Raw genomic sequence first — 26,032 nt, 5'->3', positions numbered from 1 at the left:
AAACAAAGCGAGCAAAGTAGTTCCATCAACAATGCGCGAATTCATATGCTGTTGCCGACATTTAGCATGTTTGAAGTAAAACGCAAACAAGTTATTTCATTAACTTTATCACAATTACATCAAATATATATCTGGAGTAATAATATCTTTAGAAGTTACTTATATTACTCCACGAACGAAAATAGAATTTGGAAATCCGCACGCGATTTGACTTCCAGATCGTCTGAACAGACTGCTGAACAGCTGAAGGAATATGGCAGATTCTGATGATTATTTCAATTCGTTAGAAGATGTAATAGGTAAGGCTTGGTTCCCAAAAAGCATTTACACATTTAAAATACTGATGTTTCAAATAAGAATAATGATATGGCCAGTTGAGACAGTTTACAATATTTCCGTGTAAGTGTGTAACATTTGATACCCGATTCACCGTAAATCGACAACTTTCAAGGACTGAAAGTTCCAATATTTTCCTACAAAACTTCAGTAAATAAAAATTGCTCCTGCCTGTTACAGCTACAACAAGTTTTTCTCATCCATACAGTTAAATTTTCCATCAAAATTTACAATGACATACATGTAATTATTAAAATCAAACTTGGACAGAAGCTTCTAAGTCCTCTTAATACTGACAAAAGATAGTATCTAGAGGAAAATATGAAAGAAGCGAAAAACCTCAGTTACAAATTTTTATTGAAAAAATTGAGGTTGTTGCACCATAGCTCTGGATAAATTTTCACCAAATAAAAACTAAATAGCAAGAATTATTAGGCAAAATTGTTCAGCAAAGTAATATCTACAAAAAAGTCAAAATGACTCTGAAACAAAAGCATTTACAGCAATCTGAAATTGGAAAAAAAATTTCATCACTTCAAGTTCTATCTGCTCAGAATTTTAAGACACATTATACCACCTGTTGATATTAATTAATACAGAAACTTATAAAAATAAATTTACAGCTACATGTACACATCTCAAGAAAGTCTGTTATGACCAAGCTGTCTAACAGTCAACATACATAAAAGATCAGTAATACAAGATCAAGAAAATAAGATTATTGTCATGAATAAAATTGAAAATGGAAATGGGTAATTTGTCAAAGAGACAACAACCCGACCATAAATCAGACAAGACAGAAGGCCGCCAATGGGTCTTGGTTGCAGCAAGTAACTCCAGCATCCAGAAGCATCCTTGAGCTGACCCATAAACAAATATATATACTAGTTCAGTGATAATGGACGTCATACGAAACTCCGAATTATACACAAAAAATAAAATTAAAAATCATACAAGACTAACAAGCTTTTGACTTGGGACAGGCACAGAAATGATGCAGGGTTAAACATTTTTTTTTTTAGATCATGACCTTCCCGCTGTACCTCTTGACTATTTTTGTCTTCAATGTTAGTGTTCTTGATGTTTGATTTGCCCATAGACCAACTTGGGTGTCATGGCCTGCTTTTTTTTATATTTCCTCCTTATCCACTCACCCTGGAAATTAATTGGTAGCTCTTTATTCACATACAAATGTCAAAATCAATGTAATATTTTGTTCTGCCCCTTTATGGATATATTGTATATTGATTGATGCTTTAATCTGTTCAATATTTCTTTAGATTCAGATTATGTAAATTTCACAGATACATGGATGATGGAAATGAATAGGCCTGATGAAAGTGATAATGGTGAAGGTAATAAATTTGATTAAGGATTTTGATTGTTTAAGAGGGGGTACTGCTTTATTCATGCTTCAGTGATTCCCTATATGATCAGCCAAAGTTTTGCCAAAAAAGGGGGTCTAGGGCCTCCTGGAAAATCCTCTAAATCCACCTCTGTAAATTTTTGAATATGTAAAACTGATTGATTATAAACATTTTTTTTAGCCCCAAACTCAATATCACAAATTATATTTTGGTTTGAATATTCAATTACCTGATTTGACGATATTGTGATATGAATGCATAAAAAAACAAATTAAGTCGTGCACAGAAGACTTATTATATTATATGGTGATAAATTTTACTTTCTCGATGTCCAGCTTAGATGAGGCCATTTAAATATTATAAAAATGAGAAATCTTTAAGCTAAAGGATGTCAATTCCAGTCAAACGTTGTTAGCTTAACAGTACATAGCTACAGTTGATTTCAAAACCATACAGAAGCCGACAATGACAACATTGTTGGGTTGATGTTTAGACGAGTTGTATATACATGTATATGAGGATACTTTTTATATGGCGTTCCAAATATCGTTTCGATCCCTAACATCACTGAAGAGACATTTAATGTCGAAATCCTGATCTGGTGTACTAAAATATATTGACACTGTATGTTTGTGGCATAAGATCGCGGCCACAAGTTTAAAAAGTGTTTCTGTTTAGTATTAAATTTATTTTAAGATCCATTTGGTTACATCTTGTGATCAATTTTATTTGGCAATTGTCAATGGCAGTCAGCAGGGTTAAGAACATCAGTTGTTCGACCGGTTAGTCAAATGCGTTTTGTTTAAATATGCTTTTTCACTTTTTTGGTCTTTTGGAAAATGTTGTTTGTGCAATTTAGACTCGTATATATATATATATACAGATATAGAAGGATGTGGTATGAGTGCCAATGAGACAACTCTCCATCCAAATAAAAATTCATAAAAGTAAACCATTGTAGGTCAAGGTACAGCCTTCAACAAGGAGGCTTGGCTCACACAGAACAACAAGCTATAAAGGGCCACAAAAAATACTAGTGATAAACCATTTAAACAGGAAAACCAACAGTCTTATTGCTTAAAAAAATGAAAAATGCATTTGTTCAAGATTGGATCAACATTATTTTTTACCAGTCACTCATTTCATATAATTTATAAAATGTATGCTATAGGTACAAATGTATAGTTATGTTTTAATCTGTTCAATAATTCTTTAGATTCAGATTATGAAAATATCACAGATACATGTATGATGGAAATGAATAGTCCGGATGAAAGTGATAATGGTGAAGGTAATAAATTTAAGGTGGGTTAGGGTGTCTTAATAAAAACTGACAGAATTTTTTGATAACTTGTCAAAATGAAGCTTTTATCATGCTTTTTTCAAATTGTCAGATTTTGAATAGCTTATTAATGGAAAATCAAATTTTGTGTGATAAAAAGAAAACGTTCTATAAGAACTTTAAGACAAAATGTGAGAATATTGCTCTTATAACATGCTTTCAAATAAGTAAAAGAAAAATGGGGTCACTGAACTTGTTTTCTTGCTACATATTGAAATAGGTAAATTTATAACACTTTCTATTGTAAAAATTACCTCATCGGAGTTATTTCCCCTTATTTGTCAAATTTTGAAAAAATCTAATGAAACAGAAACAAGGTGTTTTTGAAAATTACAACTGCAATTATGTTTAAACACACAATTTTCTATATTCATATCAAAAGTCTTGTACAAAAATTACATACAACTCTCAAAATTTGCACATTTCACCAAATATATAGACTAAAGATATCTGCTTATTCAAAATCGAAGATGGAGGAAGACACCCAAGCCTTATTAATTAATGATTTTGATTGTATAAGTAGCAAAAACTTAAAGTTTGTAGCTCCCAATTGTAATATTATAAGATTTATTCCAATCACAAATATCATCCCCAAATGCATGATTTCCTTGGATTATGCTTATATGCATATTACACTTACTACTGTATAACAATTTATACTGCAACCAGTTGTTTGTTTCCTAAATATAGTAATACAGCTATATTTTCTGCAATGAGAATTTTATCATGCAACACTTTTCCACAATCAGGGGTTCCTAAAGGATGAAAATAAGTTTGAATTTAGTTTTACAATTTTAATAGCTATCATTGTATTAATTTAAGTTGCAGTACAAAAACAATATAAAGTCAATTTAAAACAAATATAAATTAACTTAGAGATACTCCTGCTTGCATGGTTACAATTTCTAAAGTAAATTTCTTAAAATTAATTTACTATTTTGAATTAAGTGAATTTATTTATTTTTCAAATTTCAGACAGCTATCAAGATACAGATGATTCTGAGCTAGAATGCGAGTCAGGAGATGAAGTTGCGGAAAATATTGAAGCTGCAGGTAAATACTTTAAAGATGTGTATCTAAGGTTCTATGTTACACAATTTAATAGAAAAAAAACAAGCTGTTCGCCTTTTTACTGATTTTTTGTCAAGCCTGCAACTTTTTTTGCAGAAAGCTCGACATAGGGATAGTGATATGGTGAGGGCAGCAGTGGTGTTAGCTAACAGTCTTAAAAGCTTTATATTTTAGAAGGTGGAAGACCTGGATGCTTTATACAAGTTTAATTTGACCTTGACCTCATATTTATGGTTCATTGCTTAGTGTTTAGTACATGTATTTGTGTTTTAGTCTTCATGTTATCATGGTAATGTTTGCATTTCAGCACATAGAAAAAGAGGAAGACCATTTGGGTCTTCTGTTGACTGTCATCTGAATTATCCTGGAGATGAAACAATGGAAACTCCTGTGAGAAAAAGTAAGTAGCATGTATATATAATTTTATATGTTCAGCCCTATGTCAACTTGGATGCAGACCATTAATCACCCCCCTTTATTGCATGTCTACCCATTATCACACACAAAAATTCTTCGGCGGTTGCAAAATGGAAACAGTCATTACAGCATTTTTCTCAATAAAATCACAGTCTTCACGTAGAACCAAAATTTAAAGGCCCAACAGCCCAGGCTTTTAAAATTGCTCTTGTGCCTGTAAAAATCAGTATACGTGTTATCAAATTGTTAGAAGGTACAAGGGATGTGACACCAAATTCATCTGTGTGTCCAATGTAAGACATTCTATGTTTGTGCTTATAATTGCTGGATGCTTGCCTAAGTGACATAAACCAATCACCGTTTTGCATGCACTTAAATATTCAGAATCTTTCAAAGGCAACTCATTGACCCACTCAATATATTTTGATAAAATATTATATGAAAGTAAAAGTGTATCACATGTTTGTGTGCTTGAAGCGAGATGATTATTTCTGATGTTTTTAAAGGGAGATAATCCAATTAATGGGTTTTATGTTGTCACTTTGGGCTATCACTCAGTAAGCTCATTTTCATTCCATTTATTTACATTTTGCAGAAAGAAGAAGCCTGAAAGCACTGACATCGTTCGCATACATGGTTTGCTGTTCAATGCTTTGCATATCAGGATTGGACATTATGACCGCAGAGACAGTTCGAAATAATTTTCAATCCCTGTCTACAAATGAAAGAAGTCAGTTTATTCTGAATTGGCTACAAAGCCATTCTAGGTATATATTCATTACTGCACAATTTTCATCTTTCATCATGTTTATATTTCAATATAAGAAGATGTGAAATGATTGCCATTCAAAATATCAGCAATTACAATTAGGAGATAACTGTATTGTAATTTAAGCTCCGACGGCATCTACCGTCACTGATGAGTCTTTTGTAAATGAAATGCGCCTCTGGCATATATAAATTTTAGACCGTTGGTTTTCCCGTTTGAATGGTTTTACACTAGTAATTTTGGGGCCCTTTAAAGCTTGTTGTTCGGTGTGAGCCAAGGCTCTGTGTTGAAAGCCGTACATTGACCTATAATTTTTTACTTATTTTTAAATTGTTATTTGGATGGAGAGTTGTCTCATTGGCACTCACACCAAATCTTCCTATATCTATTTATAATGACAAAAATATCTTTAACTTATGACAACATAAAAATGTAAATGAATACTGATTAAATAAAACATGTTCTTATTCTCTTTTAGGATCAATGAGCTTACTTGCAAGTATGAGTTCAAGTACCTGATAGGTACATCTTCAGTGTGTCTATCAGCCTTTCTACTGGTTCTTGGAATCCCCAAATCAACGTACTATAGTATTCAGAAAAAGTTTTATGGTAAATATATAATTGCATCACACAACTAAAATTGAATATGCTTTCATTTTTCTGATTGCTAGCAGTTATATATTTAAGCCCACTTATGGTATTTCATCCATTCTAGGAACACATCTGTTTCACTGAGACAGAATTTTGTAGATTCAAACTTCTATTAAAGAAGAAGTGAAAAAAAAAATCCAAGCTGTCAACATAACAACAGTTTCAGAATCATAAACCCAAATTGTTTTAACAACATTAACCTTTCAAGTATTAAATACACACAGGTATTTTTTCTGGTAAAAAAAAATGTTATGTATGAACATATTTGAAGTTTCTTGTGTCTGGCTACATGAGTAATATAATTCTTATTGTCCATTCCATTCAATTATAGATGGATCAGTTGTCATCAATAAAATTGGTAATCGTCTTGGTAGAATGAAAGCTTCTAGCCAAAGTGCAATGACATGGTTGCATATGTATGCAATCCAGTTTGGTGAGAAATTACCCAATCAGGAGAAAATACACCTACCACCATGTGTGACCAAAAAGTCTATTTACAGTGAGATGGTTGAATACCAACATGACAAAGGGGAACCAGAAGTTATTTCCATGTCACATTTTATGTTACTCTGGAGAACATGTTTGTGTCATATTGCCATCCCTAAGGTAACAAATCCATTTGGCCAAAAATAAAATATTGTTTGTTTCCCCAATTCCAACCGACCCAGCAAAATCAGTCCTACTCAAACAAATTTATTGTCCAAACTTAGTCAAATATTATTTTATTCATTTCTGAATTTCAGGCTTACCAGATCAACCGGCTAAATTCCAGCTTTTAGGAAAAAATAAAATTATTTCCCTACCTACCTACCCACACCTGGCTTCGCAGGGTCAGCATTTGGGAAACAAACAATATATTAATTTAGGCCTAAATTAATGACCTGAATCATTATTTGTATTTAATTCTTATAAAACTTGGAAATTGGGGAATACATCGACATTAAAAAAATGAAGTTATAAGTTTTAAAAGGCCAAATTGTTTATTGAAGTGATAACCTAGGAAAGAAAGTCTGAATTAGAAATCACAAACAAGTACATTTTTATGTTGATATACAAACAAAATCATAACAAGAATTAACATCCCATCAACGACCTCATTTAACCCTGTGTGTCAGCAGCACTAATTTTGATGAAAAACTTGTTAAATAATAAGAATTTTTTTATTCTTGGATCATATATATTTTAAAACTACCATATATCAAGGTTCAGAAAATAGAAATTGCCTTTGAACTGTAAATAAAGTTTTTTTACGTTTCCATGTGATAGATGCAGACACCGTAGAGCCTTCAATAGTGAGCCTATTTACAGAGTTGATTTATTTTTCAGGTATCAAGATTTTCCAAATGCAATAAATGCATCAAAATAAAGACAAAACTTTCTTCAACAAGAAGCAAGACAAAAAAGCAAGAACTACAAAGAAGGAGAGAAAAACACTTAAAACAACAAAAGTTAGTGTTGTAAACTTTTCATTATTTCTTAATAATATTAAAATTTTCTCTTGAAATCTTTAAGTTATTTCATAGATAAGATGGTTCATTCTCTTTGGTAACATTTATGATTTATAAATCATGTACATATACTTGTTTTGTAAATATATAAACACACTTATTTCTCAGATCAAATGTTTCAATCAATTTTCAAACTGATTTCATTATAACAAGGCACTTAACCCTGGCTTTAATTTTATTCATAACATAACTGGAATTATTTAGATTTAAAATCACTTCTTTCCAAATGTGAAAATAAGTTAATAATTGTCAAGAAACTTGCTGCTTTGAAGAAAAAAAATTGATATATTACAATTTAATTGAACTTCAAAGTCGTTGTATGTTTAATATATTGATATAATGTTTTTTTTTGTTTTTTTTTATGATTACACAATATATTTTGCTATTATCAATTGAATTACTACACATGTGGACATTTACATATGAATGTCAATTACTTTAAATAGATTTTATCAAAAATCAATCAATTAGGATTACAATTATCTCATCCCTTCTTCATTTCCTTTTATTTATTCTTTCAGCATGGAAAGAAGGAAATATTACAAGCATATTCAGAAAGCTAAAGAACAACCGGAAAAATATTTATCTGTCATAATTGACTCAATGGACCAAAGCAAAACTCAGCTTCCACACTTCCTGTATAAATCAAAGTTTACAGGTAATATGTGGAAGCTGAGGGTCCACTTAATTGGGGTTTTGCTTCATGGAATAAGCACATATGGATTTTTTGACTTATTTGAATATCCTCACTCAGCAAATCTCACAATCTCAACATTGATAAACATATTGGCAGGTTTGGAAGACATCCCACCTGTCCTTTACCTGCAAATGGACAATTGTTACAGGGAAAATAAGAACAGGTTATTTACTTTTATTTAACTCTATGACCATTGATTGAAAGAATGTTACAATATAACAAAATTTAAGAAAACAATACATAAAAAATCCTGAAATTTGTGCTTTGTGAATTTTATTCATGAAATCTTCAATGAAATTTATCAATTTAAAGTTTGAAAATATGATCTGTCATTGAAAAAGCACTTTTTAAAATACAGAAATGCTCAATAAAAAAATGCAACTTGTATTTTTAATTAAAAAGAGATAATGAACCTATCGGAAGATATTTTGTTGAGTTCAAATACTGTTCGATGTAGGAATTTATTTCTTATGTTTATTGATATCAAATATATGTATTACAGATTTGTCTTTGGATTCCTTTCATTGTTAGTGGAGCTGGGTGTATTTAAAAAAGTTAAAGTGTCATTCCTTATGGTAGGACATACACATGAAGACGTTGACCAGGTATTTTCAAGGTACGTAATATATAACATAATGCTAAAATTACCTTTTTGCTATCCTTGACCAGCAAAGTAAGACCTACAAATAAGTTAACATGACCAAAATGTCAGTCAACCCCTTAAGGAGTTATTGCCCTTTATAGTCAAATTTTATCAACTTTTCTTCTTTTTTTGTAACTTGAACAAAAATCTTCTTCTCTGAAACTGCATGGCCAAATTTAACAAAACTTTGCCACAATTATCATAGTGGTATATAGTTTAAAAGATGTGTTCCATGACCCTGCCTACCAAACAAAATGGCTGACATGATTAAAATTAGAACATAGTGGTAAAATGCAGTTTTTGATTTATATCTTTGAAACTAAGACATTTAGGGCAAAACTTTCAAGATTTAAATGTCCATCAGAATAAGATCTATCCCCTCACAAATGATGAATCTGACAACTTGTTGTTGGGTTGCTGCCCTAAAATTGGTAATTTTTAGGAAATTTTGCAGTTTTTGGTTCATATCTTGAATACTTTTAAAGATAAGATAAGCTGTAAACAGCAATAACGTTAGCAAAGTAAGATATACAAATAAGTCAGCATGATCAAAATTGTTAGAGGACCCCTTAAGGAGTTATTGCCCTTTATAGTCAACACCTTTTCTTCATTTTTGTAACTTGTACTAAATCTTCTTTTCTATAACTATGGGCCAAATTTACCCAAACTTGGCCACAATTATTACTAGGGTATCTATTTAAAAAAGTGTTAAATGACCCCACCTACCAACCATGATGACTGACATCAGTAAATACAAGTGAGCAACACAGGCTCTTGAGAGCCTCCACTGGACGTTAAGCAACCAACAATCAATCAATCAATCTTGAGAGCCTCTAGTTAAGATTAGAATATGAAAAGTAAATAAAGGCACTACAGACACCAAGTGATGGCAATAACTCACACAAACCTTTAAGGCTAAGGTCAGAAAACACAAATGTTAACTGTTTTACACATGTCTGTCATTCTGTCCATCTGTTTTATGAATACTTTGACACATTTTTCTGAGCAACTGAATAATAAGCTTTTCTAAAATTTGATATCAATGTTTATATGAGTGAGCTAGACTGTAATGCTTTTTTCAGATTGACTAAACAGCAACTTCCTGTTTAACAAACACTAAAAATTTCTACACATGACCAAAAAAAAAGTGAACTATGTTCTGATGTATGGTTGCCGTGTTTTCTTCATGCTACAATTCTGTCTTAATTTAATTGCAGATTTTCTTCCTGGTTGGCAAGACAGGCAGTTCTTACATTGCCCAAACTTATGAGAGCTTTTGAGTCATGCACTACTCCAAATCCAGTGTCAGTTCAAACCTCAAAAGTGTGGGATACAGCTGGCTGGATATCTCAGTATCTGAACAAAATGTGTAACCATTCATACCCCCACATATTTAAGATAATCAAGAAAGATGAGAAAACAAGACTGTTTTACAAAAAATGGTCAACTGACAAGGTATAATTAAATACTTTCAAATACTAACAAATTATGTAATAAATGAATTAGTTATTTATTTTGTTTGAATGTTATGAATCAGTTATTTATTTTGTTTGAATGTAATGATTTGATTTAAAGTACTTGGAATCCATCAGTGTAGAATCTTTTGCTGTTTGTCAACCACAGCATTTTCATTTCAACATGTATCCTCAGTGATGGAGGATCCAAGACTTGAAAAGGGGTGCCCACTACTTTTATTTATCCTGTAAGCAGTAAGGGGAATAAATAGGGGCATCCCGTACAAACTTTGTATAACACTGTTTATGAACTTTTAGAAAATACACTTTCATCATTCTATTTATTTGGACCAACATATGTGAAAGATCTGTAATATTTAAAAATATTCTGTCAAGACAGAATGCCTTAATTTTCAGGAAACCTGGAGCACTTTTAATCTTATAATTGTAGAAGTTACATGTCAATACATTCAGTAATTTAAAAACGTCTGCACCCTTATTAGCTCACCTGGCCTAAAAGGCCATGTGAGCTTTTCTCATCACTTGGCGTCCGTCGTCGTCGTTAACAATTTTTCAAACATCTTCTCCTCTGAAACTTAGCATGATTGTTCCTTAGTATATCCTGCACAAAGTGTGTGCTTGGATTTTTGATCCGTCAAAAAACATGGCCGCCGTTACTTAAAATAGAACATAGGGGTCAAATGCAGTTTTTGGCCTATATCTTAAAAACGAAAGCATTTAGAGCAAATCTTACATGAAGTAAAAATGTTCATTAGGTCAATATCTATCAGCCCTGAAATTTTCAGATGAATCAAACAACCCATTGTTGGGTTGCTGCCACTTAATAGGTAATTTTAAGGAAATGTTGCAGTTTTTGGTCATTATCTTGAATATTATTATAGATAAAGATAAACTGTAAACAGCAAAAATTATCAGCAAAGTAAGATCTACAAAAAGTCAGCATGACCAAAATTGTCAATTGACCCCTTAAGGGGTTATTGTCCTTTAATGACAATTTTTCACAATTTATTCATCATATTTGCTACCTTTAAAAAATCTTCTCCTCTAAAACTACTCAACCAAATTCAACCAAACTTCAACTGAATGATCAGTAGGGTGTATAAAATAAAATTTGTGCTTCAAAGAACATTTAAATAAATTGAAAAGCCAAAATAATCATTGATGAGAGATTTAACCAAAAAAAATCAGGTGAGCGATTCAGGCTCTTGAGAGCCTCTTGTATTATGGTAACTGTCATCCAATCAGAACCCTTGATACACAAATTGCTTTAAAATTATTTACATACTGTAACAAAATGTGGTTAAAAATGTCAAATATATTTCAGACTTGGCAAGAACCAGAGGAGCAGCTTCTACTTAGTGTTCCCACAGACTCTCCAAAAATAATAATTCCTGACTACAACAAAATAGACCTGGCCAAGCTAAAAAACGATATCACTGGTTCATTTTCATATTTCAAGAGAGAGGAAGATAAAAAGTGGTGGACTGATTTTTTCACAGATCTTTCTAGTAATAATGGTCAGTACCAATTTAAGTTTATTTGATTAATTAACAACAAAAAAAGTTATTTCTTTATAAATATTCAAAATTTAGAAAAATCCTACAGACAAAATAAAATTTTCATTAGGGCCAAAATGTATGATGTATTCCTTCAATACTACTATATGCTCTCCCAACGTGGCAGGTATTTATATTTATACTGTGGGTTTTTCCTTGTGCAAATACAGTGGTTAAACGAAACTATCTGCCAAAAAAAGTATCATGTAGCAGAGATTTTAAGATTGTAAACATGTGCTACAACACAACTCAGCATTATCAAGCCTTAATGATATATAAAATTATAAATTTTTCCATGTTAGATTGTTAATATCCTTTGATGTCAGCTCCCGCTAGATTTTAATAAATTTTACAGTAATTTTTCTTTTTCATAAAAAAAAAGGGGGGATTTTTCAGTTTGCGACAATAATTGAAAAATGCTTTCAGCAATTCTCAAGAATTGTTTGTGAATTGTTTATATCTATTGATGTCATCTCCCTTTTGATTTTCATAAATTTCAAATATGACATTGATAAGTAAAAGAACTTTGTTGTTTGAAAATGTGAGGGTGTATCATATGCCAATGGCGCAGCTGTTTATTCTTTTTTAAACATGTAAAGAAAGAATACATATATTTATTTGTTTTGGTTCACAGAATCTCCTGAAGAAGCAGTGTGGCCATTAAGTGATTTAATTGAGAAAGCCAAGGAAAGAGATATGAAAGAAACTTCTGACACAAGACAATTAAGTGACTCAGAGTTGAGTGATGTGTCAGATGAAGATGAACCAATTCCTCAGGTAATTTATTTTGTATACTAGTATATAAAATTTTAAATTTATAAACTTCTACCAATATTTATAAGAAGACATACGTGACAAGGAGACAAATCTGTATCTAAGACACAATGTAGTATAAAGTATTAAAGCAATTATAGGTTACAGTACTATCTTCAACGTTGAGTCTTTGTTCACATGGAGCCACAAGCTATAAAATTTAATTGACCAGTGTAAAACTATACAAACAGGAAACCCAACAGTCTAATTTACATACAAAAGGAGGAACCAAAAAACACCTACATAATCTACCGATTTTTTTTTTACAAGAAATGGAAAGACTCCCTTATGAAAAATATTAATTTAAACAAGAATAATACGAACATATGTTCTTTTTTCTTAACAAAAAATGCATTTCAGGAAGTATGCTAGAACAGATAAGACCTGGTCAGATACAAACTATATTTGGTTTATATTAAACCTCTCTTCCACAACCAAATGTTTTCTTAAACATAGATTTAAACAACAATAATGCTTATCAGGGAATACGTCGATATAATTGGTGGTGTTGGAGAGGACTTATGGAAGTCGTTTTTGGAGTTGTTTATTTTTCCATAGACGACATTGATTGAACTTCTTTTTGTAACCAATGTAAACAAAATGGTGGTGATAATAACACAATTAGGCTCAATCAAGCTCCATGTTACAATATTTATTTTAACTTTGCAATAATCGTTAAACAAATAAACACAAAACATTCAGTTGAATGATAAAATAGAGGTTTTGTAGTTGATATAAATCAGAGAGCAAATTTCACAAGGTTTTATTTCTGCAGTAACCAATGTATATATTCATGCACCAGGCCAATACAATGACACGAATACACAATTTGTGTGTGATAGCGGTAACAAGTCTGTAAAAATTAATTCTTTATCTCTTATGTTAAGAATTTAAAAAATAAAATACATTTTAAAGAAATTCATTTATGTATAAACTAGACCAATTCAGACTTTAAGTTGTTGGCATGTGAATTGGTTGAGTTTATTTAAGGAATGACTAATATTTTTTCTGTCTATGAAGAAATAACATGAAAAATTTGGTGCACACTGAATAAGTCATGTAGCGTGTTATTTAACAGTGTGCACCACATTTTTTTATGTTATTTCGAATAGACAGAAAAAATATTACAGCCATTTCTTATAATTTAGTTCTAAATTCCATTTTAAAGTGTAGAAAACCATAAAAAAATGTTGATGACGTCACGGTCACATGACTAAATTATGTCTATGGGCTCATAACAAAATTATGTCAGCCAATCAGAAGACGTGTTACATCCAAAATTAAATTATATACTAATAAATTCCCTTGAAAGGGCGTTTAGTCCTATAATAATTTTATTCTAAATTATGGAAGTTTATAATGTTCTAAATTTTGTTTTAGCTTGTTGTTGGAAAGAAGAAATCTGGTAGCCAAGGGGATAACAGTACAATTGTTGTAAGTGTTGGGGAGATGGTTCTTCTAAACTTAGCAGAATATGAAAAGGAGTGGCCTCAAGTTGCCCAAGTGATCAATTCTGATGAGGAGACCTGCATGATCCATTGGTTCAGAGGATCCCAAACCAAACCATGGAAGCCATGTAGTAGAGCGATACCAGGGAAAAAAGGAAAACGTGAAGCCTGGACACAGACAATCAATATAACAGAAATCATAAGGAACAGTTTTTGTTTAACAAAGGGGGGTTTCTTACCTAAAAATGTAAAAGAGTTTTGTAAAAGTCATGAACTTCAAGCCAAGATTTAAGAATTATCAATGCTTAATATTATAATTTAATATGCATATTTATTGGAAAAACAGTTATTTTAAATTTTGGAAGTTTATCAATATTATCAAAAAATAAATACTTGCAAATAACATGAACATTAACTTTAGAAACCACATACCTTATAAAATAATTTTAGAGTAAGCTTATATATTATGTGTCCTGCATTTTACCTTCCCAATTGTTTAGGGAGTTCTTGTCTGTTGAAGATCCATTGGTGGCCTTAAGTTGTTTATACCTTTCGGTTGGTTAGCTGTCCCCAATTTCCATTCCTATTTGATTATTCTTGAATTAAAAAATTTGGTAGCACAGAACTTTAAATTAACTCTTATCATATTTATTTCAATAATTTTCTTACCATGTTTTGAAAACCATCTTTTCTATATCAGTCAATGTGGGGAGACAAATTGTTTTTGTTAGGTTCATCTGCTTATTTTCCAACTGATTATCTCCTATATTGATATGGAAAAATCTATGAATTTTATACTGTTACAATGCAAATATGTAGGCAATACTGACCCATTCATTTTTGGAGTTTCCCACTTCATATTTATATAACGTTTTTTGTCAGATATCATTTTCAACATGGAAAAACATCAAAACTTCCTGCTTTTTTATTTTAATTTGCATTTGTCATTCTGATTTACAAGAGTATGAGTGCAATCAATTTTTTAATAAGAATTAATTGCTAACACGTTTTGATGATGCCAAAAAAACAGGTCTTTTGTATGATGATATCAAGTTGGTAGGCATGAAAAATCAAAAATCTGACAGTATGAAGTACAAAATGCATTTAATATTAAATTTCTGTAAGGGATTTCATCTAGGTGATTTTTTTTATAATTTGAAAAAATAAATTTGTCCATTACTTCACTAGTGTTAAAAAATACTAAAATGAATTTTCCTATGCCCAAACAAGGATGTTACTGGTAGAAGGGCAATATATTTTTGGACTGTGTGTAAGTCTGTCTTTTCCCTTTCATGGTTACACTTTTGGGCAAGGTAGTTTTAGAGAAAGTTGAATTTCAATCAACTGCAAAATGAGTACACAATTTGATCTTGATAAGTATTTCTAATCTTTATAATCCCAGGAGAAAACGATAATGAGAGTGGGGTATCTGTGTACTATGAACAGAATATTGTTATTATGCTAAATGTTAATGAATGTATTGTTTAATCCTGAAATATATGTGGGTAACTATTTTTGGCATAAATGAATTGACTGCTGGAATAATGTTCATATATTTAAATGAAAGCAATATTATGTAAATGTATATTATGTTAAGAACAGTGTTAAGGGGAGAAAAGTTTAGGTATTTTTTATTAGATTAAAATTGTTACCCTTGTCAATTTTGATATAACTTGTAAACAAAATGTGCTTCATGTTTATGCACAATATTAAGCCTGTGTATTATTGTCATCATTTTCATATAACTATTGAGAGAAAAAAATATGTTATCAAACTACAACTGCATATGGTTTATTTGTTGGCTATTATCATGTTCCAAGAAAAACTTCACATAACATGTAAGAGAATGTCAACAATAAAGATTTGAATACATCATCAAGCATGAATCATTAAAAATACAACCATAACACTTTTTGAACAAAGATCTAGCAAGTAAATTAGGTAGATGTAGAAAATTCCAATAAGACAACAAAGCAAAGCTGCAGACTTAGTACAAACTTACATTTTAGTACACAAAAGAAAGGGCTAGTAAATCAGGAATATGTTCAAATCCCAATGAATCTACAATGCAAGCTCGTAACTTTTAAATGTGCATCATTATCACTGTAGTACAAATAACTGGCAAGTGATTACAAGGAAGTCAGGGATATGTGGTAAAATTCCAATGAGACAACATAGAAAAGCTTTTTAATTTTTAAAAGAACAACAATTCAATTCAGTTTAGTTAACAAAAACCTGGCAAATAAATCAACTTATCTAGATATATGTGTTACCAGTTTAGAAAATTCAAAATGGACAATAAGAAGAGCTTCTAATTGCAAATCAAGTACAACCACATGCTTTAACAGGATTTGTTTCAACATGTTTTGATTTTGTAGTTGTTATTTGTGTGCTACACAGCATTTATTACCATCCTCACTTCTGTGAATTTGCTGACATCTTCTAATTAAATCTATAAGGAGCACAATATATGTAGTCTTCACAGGCTCTATGGGACACAATATGTAACTTTACCCTGGTCTGTGCACAGCACATGATTTATAGTCTTCAATGAGACTGCAGTGCACAGGATTTATAATCTTGACTTGGTCTGTGCGCCGCACAGGATTTATATTCTTCACTTGGTCTGTGCGCCGCACAGGATTTATAATCTTCACTTGGTCTGTGCGCCGCACAGGACTTATATTCTTCACTTGGTCTGTGCGTCGCACAGGATTTATAGTCTTCACTTGTTTTGTGCACCGCACAGGAATTTTAGTCTTCAACAGGTCTGTGCGACGCACAGGATTTTTAGTCTTCAACAGGATTTATAGTTTTTTAAAACAGGTCTGTGCGTCGCACAGGATTTATAATCTTCACTTGGTCTGTGCGCCGCACAGGATTTATAATCCTTACTTGGTATGTGTGGTGCAAAGGATTTATATTTATCAATAGGTCTGTGTGCTGGATGGGATTTTTTTCCATGATGTGATATTTAAATTGGTTGTCTATTGTTTCCATGGTAACAAGCTTTGACATGTAAAATCCATGAAATTCATTATTTAGTTAAATTCCATATTAAATAATTACTCCAAATTTAAATAATACAGTGTTTAAAGTTAAATTAATCAGTTAAGAAGAGGGAAAATTAATTATCTACCTCATAATTGTATGTGATAAATGTCTTATCTAAAACTACATAAGCATAAACATTGAATATTTAAGTATGTATATAAAATTAGAACAAAATCTCTGTACAACATTTCACCACCATACATATGATAAATACGCGACACACAACGTACATCATATCTACTTGGCAACTATTAACAAAATACAAATACACTTTCACGAATCACTTTAGCTTTTATTTCGTTTTTAATGTATAGCTTAAATATGTCGACTTTTCCCTATCATGTAATTGTTTTTATTTATGAAATCAATAATAACTTAATGGCTGTTTTGTCCCAACTGAAAATATTATTTGTTTATAAATTTTTATCTACAGATTAACACAACAAAGCGTTTATTTAAAAAAACTTGAAAGCTTTTTATTGGTATTTTTCTTTCGTATTCAATATTTATCAAATCAAAAAGAACAATTCTACTTCATATTCAATTAAATAATCCATATATGCATTAAAGATAATGACAATGTAGGTTTTTTTATTATTTTAAATTAAAAAAGCATATGTATAAATACTCTTAACTTTTTTCACTTAGAATCACTCTGAGTGTTATCGAGAAGAAAATGAAGACTTTACTGGGATTTTCTATGTCTCTGTGTTATATAACTGCACACATATTTCCAGAACAAAACAACATGTTTGAAAATAAATTGCTTAAGATAGACATAACTTGTCATCCAACGACATCCAGTGAACATTGGATAAGTAAACCGTCTAAAGTTCAATGTGCCAGGCTTTGCTTCATGACTAACCGAGAGCCGTGTTCTGCAATGATATGGAATACTCTCGAAGAAACTTGCTGGATAATTGAATCTTCTGAGCCAATGACAATCAATGCTGACAATTTAATGACAGATTTGAACGTTTATGTTATTCCGAAAGAAGGTCAGTTTATACAGAAGTATTAGTATTGTAGCTATGTAAATAAAAAACCATGATTATCCTTAACATATAAAATCTTGTATTATGGTTGTCAAGATGAGATTTACAGTGTCGACAGTTTTGATGCCTTCACATGAACAATATGAGAAAAACTTTAAAAGTCGTCTGGAAAAGGCTGAACCATCAGATCGATACAAAACTTACAAAAAATTACAAAGATGAAAATGATTAAGACCAAATAACAGAAGATACCGACCAAAAAGTAGACGCACTTACTGTCAATATTCAAAATCAAATTTCAACTAATAAATAATATGTTAAAATATAAAATCTAACTGTTCTCATTTATCGTATTGAATCTAAATGCGTTATAAACTGCTCAACAATTATCAGAAGACGATATAAGAAAACAAAGCAAAACAACCAGCCTTCAACAAAGAGCAAATCACTTACTGTATATAGTATTTTAAATGACTCTGCATGACAAAAATAGAAACAAGACGGTGTAAATTATATATTTCAGAAGCGCTTTTCTGTATTTGACTTCAACAGGAACGCTCAAAGCTGGATAATTGGTATCCATAACACTTATAAAACTTCATGAACAACCTTGAAAATAGTCAGATACAACAAATGTCAACTTTGGGCGACGACAATGAAATCTTAGTTTCTTTAAAGGTTGCTCTTTGTAAATACAGCTGTTTCTCAAACCACGCCTCTTTTGGAGAGATTAAGAATTTTCAAAGATAAGTAATTTTGTTTACATACTGTTTCCCAATTCTGATCTGAAGGTTGCACCTCATAGAGAGTTAACTTAGGAATTTTACCAGTAAATATACATGTGAATATTGTTTATATTGAAATTTGTGATAGCTGTTCAGCCGAGGTAGTGTAGTTATGAATTTAATGTTAGTTAAACTCTTCGGGGCATATAAACGTTAAAAATATGCCACACAGCCCTATATTTTGACCTCTGAAAAATATAGTAGTGCATATGAACTTTCCATTCTAGGATATGGTAAACTTCATAGTAAAAGTGGTACAGTATGAGCCGTAAAGATAGTTCCAATGGGAAAATGCATTGTCAATATTTACAGAAATGCAACCTATAAGTTTCAGATTTTTAAACGAACAATTTAAGAAAGGCTCATTACCGCATTACTGACTACTGAGCCAAATATACTCTCGGAGACAGTATCGACCAAGTGCTGTAAGAAAAAAAAGCTTCATGAGTCCGATGAGCATTTGTAGATTTATCCTCATCACGAAAGCTCAAAATGTGAATCACTTGAAAAAAAACAACAAAGTCTTAATATTTAATAGCATCCAATATGACAGCTAACAATTATAGTACTCTATTATATAATTCTGTTAAAATGGGGATATTTAATTTTTGATAGGTTGCACAGACATTGGATACTATTTCGATTCCCTTACAAACACTTGCTTGAAATTCTTTTCCACCAGTGGTAAAACCTGGTACGATGCAAGAACGCATTGCCAACAAAATGGCGGAGATTTGATAACCATCACAACAGCAGAAAAGTGGAATTTTGTTAACTCTTTCCTAAGTTGTAAGTATTACATAAAATCTAAAATCCACTGTAAGTAAAATAACCAACATTTAATCGTAACGAGAACAAGGGCCATAAAACCCAAATACTTAGGCTCATACTCAAAGCAACCCCTGGTTATCAGGGGAGTAAAGATGCCCAATATCTAGATCATAAAACAAATAGGTGAAAACTCACAATAAAGGAAATGATGATACCCCCTTAAACTTGCCAGATCCCGCGAAACATTTTTGACTGTGCCATATCATTTTATTACTATGTAATGAAAAACAAAATACTTCAAAATGAATGTTGATCGCAAACAAAGAAAAATTAAAGTTTTATGCATTCTTGGCAGAAAAACGAATAACCTACATAGTTCTATTTTCACTGTTGGTACTAGTATCTGAATATCCTGGTCACTCCCTACATTTAACACTAATATATATATCACTGTTAATAAAAGTGTTAAGAATCTGAACACTTTTTGAACACCCTTTTGTAACACTTCTGGAACGCGTAACGGTGTTCTAAACATTAACATTGGTGTTCCAGTTTTTAATAGTATGTGTGCATCTTTCGAACGCTATGTGTGTTATTCTTGAACGGATAGTGTGTACTCCTTGAACGCCGAGTGTTTGAATCTGGAACGCGTAACAGTGTTCTAAATATTAACTTTGGTGTTCCAGTTTTTAACATCATGTGTACTCCTTGAACGCCTAGTGTTTGAATCTGGAACATGACCTTGTGAGCAAAATTGTATGCCGTTACGCGTTCCAAGCCTTGTAACACTTCTGGAACGCTCGGACTGTGTTCCAGAAGTATGTGTTAATATCCAGAACACATAGTGTATACATATGCATGTATTAGTGGAACACAATTTTACATGTTCCAGAAAAAAGTGTTCTATTCTCTGAAACATTATTGTGGTCTTGTAAAACAAATAATTAAATTAATTAAAAACATCTTTAATTGATTAAAAGAGGCAAAATTAAAAAAAAAAGTACAATACAATGTGAAATATTGAAGCAACTTTAAAATGACAAGTTAGACAAATTAAAAATATAACATTTGTAATTTGCAAAAATTAATGTGTCCAAATATTTAACCATAAACAAATTGTTCGTCATATTTAAAATTAGTATGTAACAACAAAGTTTAGTGATTTATGAACACAGTTTAACTCATCGTTTGCAACTTCTCAAGTCAAGCACTGTCCTGAATTACTCGTTTATCACCAATATTTTCGATGATCCACAGCTTTCATAGCACTCAGATAGTCAATATCAACCATAAAATACCCTGTGTATATGCTGCTACTAGTCGAGTCGGTGTTCATGTAACACTGCTACCTTAGGTACTTTTGAACATGATTTGAGTCGTCTACAACTGATTTTGAGCTGCCATTTTTTAGAACATTCGTCTTTTGAGCTTCCATTTTTTAGAACATTCGTCTCCTTGGGTTATAACTACTCTTTAACCTTGTTATCCATCAACTGTGAGTTCTAAAATATGAAATATAAAGTGTATGAGTAAACAAATTATGGATCATGTCGATATTCCTTAAGAATTAGAATTAAACTCTTATTTCGTTTTTTTAATTCCATTATACTTGTCAGCCTTATTAGATAATTAAGATACATTTGTTAAAGAGTGGTATACATGCATTTTCAAGTATATGGGCTCTCATGTTCTATAGCTTTTAAAAAAAGATGGTAGGAAGTGTCCAGCAAATGCTCATACAGTAGGTGTTTTAGGCAAAACTTTGTCGTTAGACCTGTCACTAAACTAACTGCTCACATTTCTAGAAACTAACTACTTTTTGCCTCTTTTTTTTTTAAAGATATGTAGTAATTTCACTTATGATCTGTATACGGTAATTCCAATTTAAATTGATGTTATTATATCGAATTTAGCTCAAATAGTTTTCTGATTATAATGTACACCAGTGAATGGTGCACATTTTATTGATAAATCTAAAATAACAAAACTTGTAAGAAGTCAATGGGCACTCCTAAAATTCTTAAACTTGCATATGAAAGTACTTTTATGGTGCAGGATAAGTAGTCATCTCTTGTACTGCGAAATTTTCTCTTCATTCTCGGCGAGGTATGCACGAACAAATACCCCTCAGTACTGTAGTTGTGTTTGTACCCTATAAAAGTAACATAAGAATACATAACAATGCATGTATGAACGGTGGACATTTGCTAAAATGAATTACTGTAAATTCAGAAATTATTGCGAGGTTTTTATTATTGCGAATAATGCGACTGAGTTGTAAACGCAATAATTAAAACTCGCATTTTGTAATATTTTAACTGAATTAAGCATGACTTTTCTCAAAATCGTAAAAATTAAAATCGCATTCAAGTGTAAAATGACAAAATCACAATAATAAATGCACGCAATAATTTCTGAATTTACAGTACTAAGATTTAAGTATTTAAGAATGAGAAAGCTTTTTATATAACATATACATAAGAAATTTAAAATTAGTGTTGCAGTATGCCTTTTTACAAACTTCTGTCTTGACATTGGAACACATGGTGTTCAGAGAAAACGATTAGCTGGAACGTTTCATGTTCGAAACTAAAACACATTTACAATAGCAACGATATCATTAAACATTTACGTATTAATTTACATTGGTTATCTTTTTTTAAAGCATGATCATTTAAATATATTCTCTCAATGAACCTCCTACTTTTTGAATCAAATTATGGCATAACAGCACCGTTATGTGTTGACACAAAATGTTCTACTTCCATTTATACTTCAGTGTGTCCTGTGAAAGTAGAAATTTGTTGATTTAATATTAAAAAAAATGTGTGATAAATATAGATAACTAAACATACCTTTACTGTAATTTTCTTCAGTGAAGCTTCTTCAATCACGACCAAAAACCCCACTTCCGGTACATTAAATACGTCACGCGCTGTTATGTACGCGGGCATGTTTCGAACACATGGCGTTCGGGGGGAAATGGTAAATTTGAACGCATCATGTTCGACGCCAGAACGCTTTTACAATAGCAACGTTTTCATGAGCATTTACACATTTACATTGTAAAAAAATATACCCAAAGAACTTAAGTCCTTTAGAAAGAAGATTTATACTAAAGATCAATCGTTTGCACGCTTTTATAAATACGCTCTTTCATTTTTTTTTACCAAACTATAATTTGCTTATGTTGATACAGCTAAAATACATTTATCGTCAAATTATAGTGCGAATCACCCTTATTCATCGTCTGTTTGACTCTGAAGCGATGAAATATTTTTTCACTCCCCATTACAATATTAGAACATTTCTAGTGTTCAATTTAGAACACTTGTCTTGAACATGTGCGTTCAAAGACTGAACACAATGTGTTATATTCTTTAACGCTGGCGTTCAATGTGGAACACGAATGTTAATAACTGAACATATTGTGTTTAAAAATGGAACGCGTCTAGACGCGTCAGGCGTCCGTATTTACACTTTCGGTATTTAGCTGTATCCTGCCTCCAAATGACCTTAGATCGACTCCAAATCACCTTTTGACGTCAAGCAACAAACAATTTTAAATTGTGACGTCAAATATTTTAAATTATGATGTCAAAGTTTACGGGAACCTGTGTGACTTTATGTAATGGCGGACAAATTTGCATACAAGTGTAAATACGTCTATTGCAGTGCAGAAACGTCGCACGATACTGGTGTCACCTAACGTTACACACTCAAAGACGTAAGACAAAATAAAACGTTGGAATGCGGCCTGTTGTTCAGATGGCTTTTTACAATAAACTGTAAAGTATTGATTTTTTTTCTTAAGAAAGGATTTTTTTCTCAGATAAAAGATGTTAAGCTTTAGTTTTATTAACAAATAAAAAATAAAAAAAGTAACTTGAATTGAAACCATTTTTAAAATTATATATATTTTAATTATAAGAGCAATCGATTTCTTTTTTTTATGGATAAACTATGCACTGCAAATGCAATAATTTTTGCACTGCAGAATGTCAAGGCAAAAGGACTATACGGCATATCTAGCATGGCAGTTCTGCACAAATATATGCAAGGAAATAAGCGGGAACAATTGTTATAGCTGTTTTTTTTTCTATTAATTTGTATTATAGCGGATCCGACTATATTAGTCCGGAAAACACGTCAGTTCCACGAGGAAATCTCTCTCCCCACCCTTCTTTGTGAATCGGTATAGCTTCAACATAACACATTAATTTTAAAGTTTACTTATTAAGCAACAAAATAAAAAAAGCCGTATTCCAAATCGTTTGTGAAAACCGCAATCATGACATTAGACGGAACGTTAGAAGCATATTTTATTAAATAACGTCAAAATCGTATGTGGGGACATTGTATCGGACATTTTAGTTTTATCTGATATTTTGTATATTAGATTTAATTTAAGGGAATTTAATGTCAAAATAGTGATATTTTTTTTTACTTTTATCCATTATAAATTTTTTTATGTAGCGAATGGCACTGTATCAGATAAACAACATGAAAACGCAGAAAACGTAACCCTACGCTTAATTTGGTTTGAAGGGGACAACATGTCGGACATTGCTAATCAACTCGAATAAAAAGAATTTGTTTTAAAATTTCATGATTATTGCATGAGGCGAAAGTGTGATCTTTGTACAAAATACTAGTATAAGAATTATTTACTTTCGAGATGGGGTTTGCTCTGGAATTCCCTTTTTGGGACAATTTAAAAAAAAAATACGGCAACCTTTCGTGCATGGGACACATAATTTGTATCATCTTGATCCCTCTTTCTTATATTTCCGTTTTTTCGAGAGAGAAAAATCGACATTACGTCATCGCCCACTTATAAATTGCTTGTTCTCGACAAATTTTTATATCGTTTGGTAAAAAAAAATATATGTTTTTTACGGTATTCAGAATTTCACAATACTAAAAGTGTAACGCGGGACAAGGAAATCTTATTGCAAAATAAAGGTTTTATTGAGTTTTAATTAATGAAAATTGTCTGTTACATAAACAAAATTGCAATAATCTGAAAGAAAAATTTAAAAGCTTTAAAATGATATACAACACTTTATAATATCATTTTTTATGTTTAAAAATTAACAAGATGAATGTGTCTTGTCCGCAATTTCACAAAAGTGACACCAGTAGCGTATGACGTTTCATAGTCTTCAAAAGCCCATGTTTTTATATTTTAGGCAAGCAAAACATGTGGATTGGATTAAAGGCAGAACAATGGGTAAATGGGGACCCATTCATAAATGTATTTAGTTCACTAACACAGTTTAACCACCAAGACAGCGAATACCGTGATGATAATGAAAAAGATTGTACAGTGATGTACTTGGGAGGTGTTTATGAATTTCAGGATGAAAGTTGCAATATTCGAGTTCGGAGTAATTATCTCTGTGAAATAACGATGTCATAAATATGTCACGAATACCCCATCACCGTTTTTCATATTCTATCGTAATTTTTCAGATATTAGATTTAACGTTTATAACAATAGTGAATTTACCACGTATTGAGCATGTCACCGATTGAAGTTTTTATGATTGTGATATGAATTGGTGTATAAGTGGCGTTAAGCAGTAGGATGACACCGTTTTGATGTGATATGAGAAAACCTAATGTTTTGTTCTAATCGACATACAAATTAGTAGTGAATATGCTTAACACGCGTTTCGTGTACACAAGACCCATCAGTGACGCCCAGATCAAAATAGTTATATATAAAGCCAAACAAGTTGAAGAGCATTGAAGACTGAAAAATCCAAAAATTCCAAAACGTTGTGCCAAATACGGCGAAGTTAATCAATGCCTGGGATACCAAAATTCTTAGTTTTTCGAAAAATGCAAAGTTTTGTAAACAGGCAATTTATTAAAATGAACATATAATTGATATTCCTGTCAACATCGAAGTGTTGACACTCATGACTGGGCTGATGATACCCTAGGGAACACAACGTCTACCAGCAGTGGCATCGACCCAGTGGGGATAAAATGTTATCAAAGGTAAATCGGATTTGAATGTTAACCTTGCCAATATACCTCATCTCCTTATTTTTAAACTGATACAGTCAAAAGTTATCGATCCACAGGAACATTTTACTATTTTTTCTACTATTGTATTATCCTTACTATCGTAATGACCAATGAAATTTAAAAGTTAAATAATGTTGTAACAGGCGGTGTTTTATATGTCATACAGAGATATTTAAGAAGTTCGCTACTCAGTTTCAAAATAACAAACTTTTCATAATACTAGTATATATTGATAGGAGATTTATAAATGAATAAGAAGAGCAAAAAATATATAGGTCAATGTGCTTGTAATCGA

General features: G+C 31.4%; 1 protein-coding gene across 5 annotated transcripts; it reads left to right on the top strand.

Moving 5' to 3' along the window:
* The first annotated feature begins 78 nt into the window (after window positions 1–78).
* Window positions 79–14,710, top strand: LOC134720824 (uncharacterized). 5 transcript variants are annotated; one of them, XM_063583357.1, is made up of 15 exons: window positions 132–299; window positions 1,617–1,691; window positions 2,920–2,994; window positions 4,021–4,098; window positions 4,424–4,516; window positions 5,129–5,300; window positions 5,781–5,911; window positions 6,285–6,559; window positions 7,280–7,401; window positions 7,983–8,321; window positions 8,661–8,774; window positions 10,019–10,256; window positions 11,601–11,793; window positions 12,467–12,609; window positions 14,026–14,710. In XM_063583357.1, exons 1-15 carry the CDS (start codon window positions 254–256, stop codon window positions 14,383–14,385), a joined length of 2,454 nt encoding a protein of 817 aa, XP_063439427.1. In that variant the 5' UTR covers window positions 132–253; the 3' UTR covers window positions 14,386–14,710. The 5 variants fall into 5 exon arrangements, with proteins under 5 accessions (XP_063439431.1, XP_063439427.1, XP_063439428.1 ...); XM_063583358.1 differs by lacking the exon at window positions 2,920–2,994; XM_063583360.1 differs by lacking the exon at window positions 4,021–4,098.
* Window positions 14,711–26,032: the final 11,322 nt, after the last annotated feature.

The sequence above is a fragment of the Mytilus trossulus genome, chromosome 6 (genome assembly GCF_036588685.1).
Source record: "Mytilus trossulus isolate FHL-02 chromosome 6, PNRI_Mtr1.1.1.hap1, whole genome shotgun sequence".
NCBI classification, from domain to species: Eukaryota; Metazoa; Mollusca; class Bivalvia; order Mytilida; family Mytilidae; genus Mytilus; species Mytilus trossulus.
Note: the sequence above shows the minus strand (reverse complement) of the source record. Positions and strands in the feature narration are given on the sequence as shown.